At 43.0% G+C, this 10,297-nt stretch overlaps 1 protein-coding gene across 1 annotated transcript in view; it reads right to left on the reverse strand.

The window, feature by feature from the left end:
• LOC144239149 (MICOS complex subunit MIC26-like) overlaps nt 1–10,297 on the reverse strand; it is a 51,050-nt gene extending 40,753 nt beyond the window's left edge. Inside the window, exon 1 of the mRNA XM_077773138.1 lies at nt 10,211–10,297. Coding sequence (XP_077629264.1) covers nt 10,211–10,219 — 9 coding nt within the window. The 5' untranslated portion in view covers nt 10,220–10,297. The remainder of the gene's footprint in view (nt 1–10,210) is intronic.

Consider the following 10,297-nt stretch of genomic DNA (forward strand, 5'->3'; position numbering starts at 1 on the left):
AGCCCTTCCTCTTTCCCAACAGCAGAAGCCACAATCGTTTCAGTCTGTTTCATAGTAAACAGACTATGAAGCCAGTATTTTAAGACTTCAGACTTGAACCTACAAAGAGAAAAACGGTCTTCTAAATATGACAAACAGAACTATTTTATGTGAAACTCAATTCTATAATTCTGTAGTGGAGTAACTGGTGTCTCCCAGGTCTTCCTCGTCCACTAGAAGCAAACTGTGATCTAAGGAGATAACACTGTCTTCAAGATTAACATTATCTTTGGCTTAAATAGAACCAACTTCTATTTTATCTTTGCAGGGCAGAATTCACCACAAAATTAGGTCAGCAAAGCAACTACATTTCATCTGCAACTGTTTCATATTCTACTGTTTAAAAAGAGTTAACAGTTTTTGTTGAATTCATATAAAAAATAATAAACTTGTCTGATAAACAGGAAGGAAACCTCAAGGCCAATGAGTGAGACCACTGTTCCTGTGGGCAGGTTTTGAGTCCTCTGGCTGGGCTGTACTGGTTTCACAGACTCAGAACACACATGACATACAATCTACCACGTCTCAAATTTATCTTGCACTTCCTCATTGAGATAGAAATTTACCACTGCTTACCCAAACCCCTATATCCATTCTCTCTCTCTCTCTCTCTCTCTCGGAATGGCACCCCAAGATCTAGTCAATCTTTTCTGAGTTAAGGGAATACAGGTAGGAAAAAATCAGAGCAAACAATTTACTTCAGGAAATGTCTTTCAAACACTTCCATATTTTCAAGTAACTAAAAAAAAGCTATACTTTCTAAGAGGAAGAGCTACTCTGTCAAAGCAAAGTCCATCTAAACCCAGGTTTCATTTCCTAATAACCCACTGTGCACACAGACACCGGAACTCACTGATGACAACTGCCTTCAACCTCATCTCATTTATTGACGGCACGTTCAACCTTCAGCGAAAAAAACCTACAAAACTGTTTTAAGAGAAGAAAAGTTGCTGTGTGAGGCTCTATTCAGATGATGATAATCTGGATTCATAATGAAAATCTCTGCAAAAATACGGAACAAAAACAAGAAAAGTTAATATTTGGACTACACACAGCAACTTCTAACAGCGCTCCCAAACGACGTGACTCCACAAACAGGCTCAGGGTCAATATTTGCCAAGTGAGGTAAGCTACCAACAGAGGATTGAGGAAGCTTGTTGGAGTCCTCGTATCGCGTGGTGCTTACTTACTTACTTGCTAGTTTTTAACCCATGTCATAATACGACACATGAATCAGCACCTCTAAGGGGAGAGGAGATTCATTTCAGCAAGCACAAAGAAAACCATTCTGTTATTTCACAAGGACTGACGTCTGTGGGATGCGGAGAAAAGAAAAAGAAACCTTTACTATTTTCATTTATTCTTTTTAAAAAGACCGCTAAATGAATGAACAGACTATCTGAAAAAAGAAACCACTGGATGTCCCTCGCAACCAGAGCTATTAATACACACTTGTGAATCTATCTCTGGCTCTTCATTGTCACCCAACCAAAGGCATTCTTAAGCTGGAGCCAGTGTGAGCTTTGAATAAAACACACTGAGTTGCTTCAAAGAGTCAGAAAGTGCCTTTAAAAAAATATTCCAGGGGCCCCCGGGGGGCTCAGTCGGTTAAGCGTCCAACTTCAGCTCAGGTCATGATCTCACTGTTTGTGGGTTCGAGCCCCACATCGGGCTCTATGCTGACAGCCAGCTCGGAGCCTGGAGCCTGTTTCTGATTCTGTGTCTCCCTCTCTCCCTCTCTCTCTGACCCTCCCCTGCTCACACTGTCTCTCTTTCTCTCTCAGAAATAAATGAAACATTAAAAAAAATAAAAACATAAAAACAATATTCAAAATACAACTGTAATATAATGCTATTATCATAAAAATTCAGCTTAATATTCAAAGTTATAGTCTCTTAGCATATTGAAAACTCTCCAATCCTTGATCTAAATTCTTGCATCTATAACTATGTTAGTATACAATGAACACACGTTTTAAAACCCACTACATTAAGAAGTTGGCACTGTTCACGTTTTCTAATAGAAATGGCATGAAGCCAGACACAAATTAGGAAAAACTCAAAGTAGAAAAACAAGTAACTCCCAAATTCTAAGACTTATCTTTAGACTGAGATTTCTTTCTCCTGAAAATATCGACATAAATCTTCATGTGGTATGCACAAACCATAAATTCCACTTAAGCATTATTGGGGAAAATCAACTCTTTTAATTCTTTCCTTTCAAAACTCTTTTGGCACTTTCCTGTCATATTATAAATAAGTCAAGTGCCAAGTTTTGGAAATAGATACATATCTTTGCTATAGAGACGTCTTATGCATCTAATTACTTGCAGTAATTTTAAATGTGCCATATAAACAAATATCAAAGTTCACTTCTTAGCCTCTAAAAAGTTCCAGTCTAGCCTAGAAAATGCACAGGTCTTGAGCAGGTATACAGAGAGATCCTCTAATCATAAGAGCCTACAAATATGCATAGGCCTCACGGGGTAATAAATTCATTTATCATAAATGTCTACTCCATTATCTACTGTTCTCTGTTTATCTCTGTTCCCCATTCCTTTAAGGTACAATTCATCTACTTCTTCCTTCTCCTCCTCCAGTGTTAGCTGCACACAGGGGGCTGCAGGCATTTTAGCTGGGAGAGAATTATAGTGTCCTGAGCAGAATTCAGATCTAAACGAGAAGCGAATGTATCCAACTTTCATCTACTTTTGACAGTCCTATGTTCAGGCTGCTAACCTGAAACTCTAGATCCCTTCAGTAGCCAGATGTGATGCAGGAAGGACTGAAAATAGCTTACATTCATACAGCGCTTCTATTACCATTCTTTTACCATCACTTACCGTCACATGTGATCCTATCTGAACCCCCCAACAATCATGTGAAAAATAGAGGGGCATATTACTGGCCCCACAGTACCAGGATAAGGGGATTCAGAAATTTAAAACCTCATTAAAGTTGCTCAGCCAGAAACCAGAAACAACTATAAACCTAGAACCTGAGCCCGTGCTTTCTGACTGCATCGAGTGCTGGGTGGGTTCTCCATGATCTACCACACAACAACTTTGACAGGTAAGAAAGGGAAAGGATCCGAGGCGCCTTGGTGGCTCAATCGGTTAAGCATCCAACTTCAGCTCAGGTCATGATCTCGCGGTCTGTGGGTTCAAACCCCGCATCAGGCTCTGTGCTGACAGCTCAGAGCCTGGAGCCTATTTCAGATTCTGTGTCTCCCTCTCTCTCTGCCCCTCTGCAACTTGTGCTCTGTCTCTCTTTGTCTCAAAAATAAATAAACGTTAAAAAAATTAAAAGAAAAGAAAGGGAAAGGATCCAATTAATCTTGCACATAAGTATGTATTTACGTGAGTAAATATGTATGCATTATACACAGACATAATAAACATATGTACACAGTAAATATATAGTGTGTACGTATAAATATATGAATTCACTATAATTTCTCAAGAAGTCCTTTGAAGATGCTTAAATTGTAAGGAGGAATCTTTACTATCTTTCAAAATATGTGCCATTTAAAATAATATCCAAGTAAAGTTGTAGCATTTCTTTTAAATTTCCAGATGATTTTCTCTTTCCATTTAGCAATGTTATTCTCCCCTCATTTTGTTTTTACGTTTATTTATTTTTGAGAGAGAGGGGAGAGGGGCAGAAAGAGAGGTAGGCAAAGAATCCCAAGCAGGCTCCATGCTGTGAGCGCAAAGCCCATGGTGAGGGGTGGGGCGCTCGGGACTCCATCTCACAAACCATGGGATCCTGAAATGAGTGGAAATCAAGAGTCAGACGCTTAACCAACAAAGCCACCCAGGTGCCCATTCCCATTAGTTTGTACTATTGATATACTATTCAAGATAAGAAAACTAATTTCAGAAAGTAAGACAGGCAATAATGGCATTACATCAAGATCAAACAGCCACAGAGAGTATGTGAGGTAATAATGCCCTCTAGCCAAGAACACAGTCACCTCAGGCTCTTCTAAGCAGGGAGCTCTGAGGGCAGGGCACATCTTTGCCCTTCAGGAAGAAACTGCCAGTTTTCAGGGACCCAACTTCTCTCCCTCAAGGCATCTGATGATTCCATCTCCAACGCACATGCCCATACCCTTGGGCTCCATGTCAACTGATCACTACATGATAATGTCCATAGATATGTCAATGAGTCCAGTCTCTTCAAAATCAAATGATCACCTCCTTCCCCCAAATCCACCTCAGCCTTCTTCTACGTTCCCATCTCACTGAATCGTTCTAACAGCCACTCTATTTCCCAAGCTAAAAGCCTGGGCAGCACCCTTAAATTCTCCTTTTCCCTCTGCCACATCTACTCAACAACCAAATTTTGAAATTAAGAAATACTTCAGAGAGCCCTGAGACTGGANCATGCGACTTCGGCTCAGGTCATGATCTCACGGTTCGTGGGTTTGAGCCCCGCATAGGGAGCTGTGCTTGACAGCTAGCTCAGAGCCTGGAGCCTGTTTCAGATTCTGTATCTCCCTCTCTCTGACCCTCCCCTGCTCACACTGTCTGTCTGTCTCTCTCTCTCTCTCAGAAATGAATAAAACATTAAAAAATTTTAAAAAAAAAGCCAACCAAAAGTAGCAGCTCACATTTATCAAGTCCTTACTTTATATCAAGCACTGGGCTAAGCTTTGGGTCTGAGTTATTTTAATCCACACAAAGATGTGAGGCTGAGGCTCCTCTCAGCCTTGTTTTTACAGATGAGGAGACAGCTACAGAAAACTTTAGTATCTTCCCCATAGTTAACACGGTGAAGCCTAAGGTCTTAACAAACTCTTACTTCTGTGTCCTTGCATCATTTTCCTGCTCTTCTGGGAAGGCCCTTCCAGTTCGGTCTGCCTAGCTCCAGAGGTCAGAGCAAGCACGTACTCCTCGACAGTCTCCTGATGCCCCCTGCTGGCGCTCGTTCATCTAGGTCAGTAGCTGTTAAGGTTGGCTCTCACCCTACAAACTAGTTGCCTACATCCCAATCCTAGAGATCGAGATGGCATTGCTCAGGCTGCAGCCTGGGCAGCAGGACTTGCTCTCCAGGTGATTCTAATGTGTAGCCAAAGTTGTGATCGACTGCTCTATATAACCCCCGAACCTTTTACATCAGAGCACTTACCACATGACGTCGGAATGGGCATTCTCTGAGCCACTAACCTTAAGTTTCACTCACCTGGTGGGGTTGGGGATGGCGGGTGGGGTGGTGGTGGTAGAACTTTTTCAACCAGAGTTTTCAAGACCTCACTTAAAAAGTAAATCAGACCCTTGGTGCACCTGGGTGGCTTAGTCGGTTAAGCATCCAACTTTCGCTCAGGTCATGGTCTCCCAGTTCTTGGATTCAAGCCCTGCATCATGGTCTGTGCTGACAGCTCAGAGCCTGGAGCCTGCTTCAGATTTTGTGTCTCACCTTCTCTCTGCCCTGCTCCCACTTGCACCCTCTCTCAAAAATAAACATTTAAAAACATTTTTTTAAAAAAGCAAATCAGACCCGTGGGCGCAGGGCCCTGGAAAATGTCTCTCAAATAATTCTTTTTTTTTTTAATTTTTTAATGTTTATTTATTTTTTGAGAAAAAGAGAGAGACAGAGCACAAGTGGGAGAGAAGCAGAGAGAAGGGGAGACACAGAATCCCAAGCAGACTCCAGGCTCTGAGCAGTCAGCAGAGAGCCTGATGTGGGGCTCGAACCCATGAACCATGAGATCATGACCTGAGCTGAAGTCAGACACTCAACCAACTGAGCCACCCAGGCGCCCCTCAAGTAATTCTTGTGTGCAGCCAAATCTACAAATTGTCTCCTAGATAAGAATTGGGACTTTTCATTTGTCCCCACCAGGGTGTGGCACGGTGCTCAGCCATAGCTNNNTAGCTGGTCTATGATAAATATCTGTATAATGAATGAAATCTAGTAAAACAAATCTGGGGACTGGGTGTATATATTCAATTCCAGCAGCAGCACCCAGAAAAACTGCTTCCTGGAATAGAATGCAAATATGCACTGGGCAGCTTTTCAAGTATGTTTTTTAATCCACCAGTGCCCCCTACTGACCTGAAGATGGATAACTAAATCAAAACAATAGTTGCAGTTTAAATATTTTAATTGCACATGCACATAACTAGTCACACACACACACACACACAGAGTACTTTTTCCACCAGCACCTATACTATCAATCCCTTTCCCCTCCAGTCCTGGCTGCCCCAAGCTGATAACTCTCAAACCCAGGTCAATCCTACCACTTCCAGGCGGCAATCATGATAGAGCTCGCGAAGCCGGCTCTCAGCAGAAGCATCAAGGCCTCTTCCTGATCTCTTTTGTTCCTTGGTCCCTGTCTCTTCCAAATCCCACCACATTCATAAAACCACTCACCTCTGGAAAACACAAGAAACCATTCATCTACCAATCTGCGACACTTCATGCTATTCAAAGTATGATGGGGGACCAGCAGCATCTATACCATCCAGAAGCGTGTAAAAAAAAAGGGAGACTGAGGTCCCCACCTCGGATCTACCAAATGAGAGCTGCACGTACATTAAATTTTGAGAGGCACTGGTTCTCACCTTCCTCAACTCCTAAACCTAACATCGCCATTTTACGACAACTATTTTTCTAAGTGACTGTTTTGCTATCTTGAAACAAAATTCATCACCCATTACACGCACAAATCCCAAAAAAGAGATGCCAGTATCCTGATTTGATGGTAACATGATAGGGAACAAAAGGAGAAGATTTATAATAAGAATTATATTTCAGGATATAAATATTCAACACAACTAAATTAAAGACGTGCAGAACAATCCGAGTTCCCAAAATGTATCCCAAACGTGTGGTACTGTCCAGCCGCGAACCACTGGCTTACCATCACTCCCACCCTCTTCCTTCCACCTCACAGGAGGAAGATGACATCTTTCCTCTTTGTTGAAGCTGAGGGATTCTCTATCTTAGAAAAGCCTGGGTGGCTCAGTCGGTTAAGGATCCGACTTCGGCTCAGGTCATGATCTTGCAGTTTGTGAATTTGAGCCCCGTGTCAAGCTGTATTGACAGCTCAGAGCCTGGAGCCTGCTTCACATTCTGTGTCTCCCTCTCTCTCTGCCCCTCTCCCGCTCATGCTCGCGCTCTCTCTCAAAAATAAACATTAAAATTTTTTAAATGTATATATTAAAAAAGCCTCCTCCCTACATTCCTCTAAGGCCACTGTCAAATCATAAATACGGGAACAACCACAAAAACAACTCTATAATCTTGACCCAACAGGCCTCTCTAGTTACCTACCATATTCCTCTCTCTTTCCCTTGAAGGAGAAAATCAAATCTATCAACCCCACCACCAAGGTGTCCGTTTATTCATGTCTCAGTCCCCAGCCCACATTAATATAGCTTTCACTTCCATCAGGAAACCCACATGTAGAAAGGTCATGGAAGCTCCCCAAATTGCCCAAATTAACACTCCTCTGCATTCATCTAGCTTCTCTCTCTGTAATGGATTATTGTTGGTTGCACATGCAAACTCCATTCCCCGCTGTGTTCATAAATTCATTTTTCTCCCAGGTGGTTAAGATACATGGACCCCATTCCTGGTTGATTCTGTTAGTCCCAGACCATCCGAGCATGGCATTGCCCTGGTTCTGGCTATCAGGTGAGGGGCAGACATGTGACTGAAGTTGGTCCAATCAGACTGAAGGAAGAGCGTAATCCCAGCGTGGGAGCTGTGCCCTCTCCCTTGCTCTAGTGAACGAGAAAACATGTGCTACCACTGCCAGTTATGCTGCAACCATAAGGGAAACCAGTCTGACGATGGAAAGCCAAGAAAAGGGCCAGGTCCTTGATGACACCGGTGACCCACTGGAGTCCACCCATCCTCCAGACTTTGTGAGAGAATTCTCCTTACTATTGAAGCAACCGGGTTGTCCCCAGCTCAAAGCGTCCTAACATAGTCTGTCCATGAAACTTTTTGTCCCTTGATTTTCTAAACCCTTTTGTACACCTACTTATCAGAAGCTGCTTCTCGAACATTTCTAGCCTCCCCTCTTCCTCTGCCTATTCATAAGGAATAGATGTCTGCCGAGGTATGTTGTGATCTTTTCTATTCAAACTACGTTTGAACAATTGAAGCTGAGCTACGCCAGCACTTTCCGAGGCAGCCGATGGTCCCCAGATCATTCACCTGAGGAACTCCTACTTGGCTTTCAAAACTAAACATAAAAGTCTCCTCTGTGAAGCATGTCATCAAGTCCCCAGTGGTTCTTTGCCCTTTTTGTGCCACAGATCTCTCTGGCAGTCTGGTGAGCCCTATGGACTCCTTCTCAAAATAACGCTTCTAACGGCGTAAAATGCCAACAATACTTCAACAGTTGTAAAACCATTTCTAAAACCCCAAATCGGATATAGTAATATACGCTTATTAGCTCATTCAACAAAAAGACTTAACAGTGAGTCTTATAACTACTGTTAATTTTGAAGTTGTGACAATCATAAATGATACCTTGAGATCTGCAATAACTGTGCTCTGAGAATGTCTATGATATATATTGGTCCTGTGACTTCTATTGATGCTAGGTATTGCTAATACTAGTGTGCTTTACTGCTGTACTAGCTTATTAATCACTCCCAATGAACCACACCTCCTCATAGCCAGACTCTTGTATAGTGTCCCTATAGTGACTCTGGGCTTGGTCATGTGACTTGTTTGGACATCAGCATATGTGATGCAAGCAGGTAAGCATTTGCACAATCGGACTTGCCCTCTTGGAATCCAGTAACCATGCGAGGAAGTCCAAGGTAGGCACAACGGCAATAAGGGCCACCTTACAGTCTGGCCCCCAGCTGAATTCAGCCAATGGGGGATGCCAGCAGAACTGCCCCGGCAAACCCGCTGACGGTGACATATAACAAATCATTATAGTTTTAAGGCCCTGGTTTGCAATGGCTTGATACCTAAGCAATAGCAAACTGATAGTTACCTACACTGTAACTGAAGGAAATGCTACATTTCAGTTGGCAACTGGTGAAAATAAAGTTTTTTCACATCAGGGTTTAGGGACTTATTCTCTCTACAGGCCCTCAGAGGGGCTGAAGACCACAGGTTAAGAACCCTTGGTGCAGAGGGGAACCCCTGACGTACAGGAGATCCTGCTCTCCTTTCTACTACCACAGTACATTGTTGATACCCATATAAACCGATCACAGCACATCCTGTGTTGTTGCAACCCTAAAATTAAGCTGAACTCCTTGCACGTAATAGGTGTTCAACAGAAATTTATCAAATGAATGTAAATTGCTTATGGGATCTGTCACAGTAACTAAACTGTGAGCTGCCAGAAAACAAAATAAAAGCCAATACTTAGATGGCACTTCTATATGCGGAAGACTCATCCGAGTGCTTTAAACATACTTACTTATTCCTTATAACAAGCCTGTGAAGTATACGCTATTCCCCCAATTTTACAGAGGAAAACAGGCACAGAAAGGTTAAGAAATGTGCCCAAGGTCACCCAGCTGAAGGCTGAATCCATGTTCTGATTTTATAGCCTGTCCTAATGCGCCCAAAGCCCACTGAAGAAGCACAATAAAACTTGTAAATAAATTTAAATAAAACTTTAAATGAGTAGTACAATTATGAGATTTCATTAGCACTATTTTACAGGTCCTGTGCTTCTTGAGGACTCAATTTTGTAGACTAATTTCTGGTAGCTTATGATTTGTTTCTCACGACAGAAAACATCATTTACTTTTTTAAAAATAGAATGGCTTCAAGTTAAAATGCAGATTTTTGAAACAAAGCCTTCACTGTGAAAGGCGATCTCTTTCAAAGGACATGAGCTTGTAAAATGGAAAAATGGGGGGCAACTTGTCTGTACCACATACTGTTCACTTGGGAGGGGAACAAAGTCGCAGCTTACCCCCCTTCCAACCATTCCTACATTCCCATACCATCATGCCCAAATCCAGCAGCAGCTTTTCCGAAGGTGACCCTCCCCCATTCACACATCAGGTTCTGAAACCTGATCCTGCCAGGCAACCAAAGCCGAACCCCGCAGAGCCCTGAGCTGGCCTCTCCTTCACCACGAACCCGAGGGCACCGTCGAGGGTGTGTGNGCGGGCAGGGCTCCACAAGGCCGGGAGAGGGCGGTGACAGCTGTGACCCGGCTCCACACTCTCACCTTGAACATGTTGCTGGCAGAGGTGGCTCCCGCGGGGTCACCCCGGGCTCGGCCCCGCCCACTACAGAGAGGTGGCTACGGCGGCCG

Source organism: Crocuta crocuta, unplaced genomic scaffold, assembly GCF_008692635.1.
Source record: "Crocuta crocuta isolate KB4526 unplaced genomic scaffold, BGI_CrCroc_1.0 scaffold660, whole genome shotgun sequence".
Classification (NCBI taxonomy): Eukaryota; Metazoa; Chordata; class Mammalia; order Carnivora; family Hyaenidae; genus Crocuta; species Crocuta crocuta.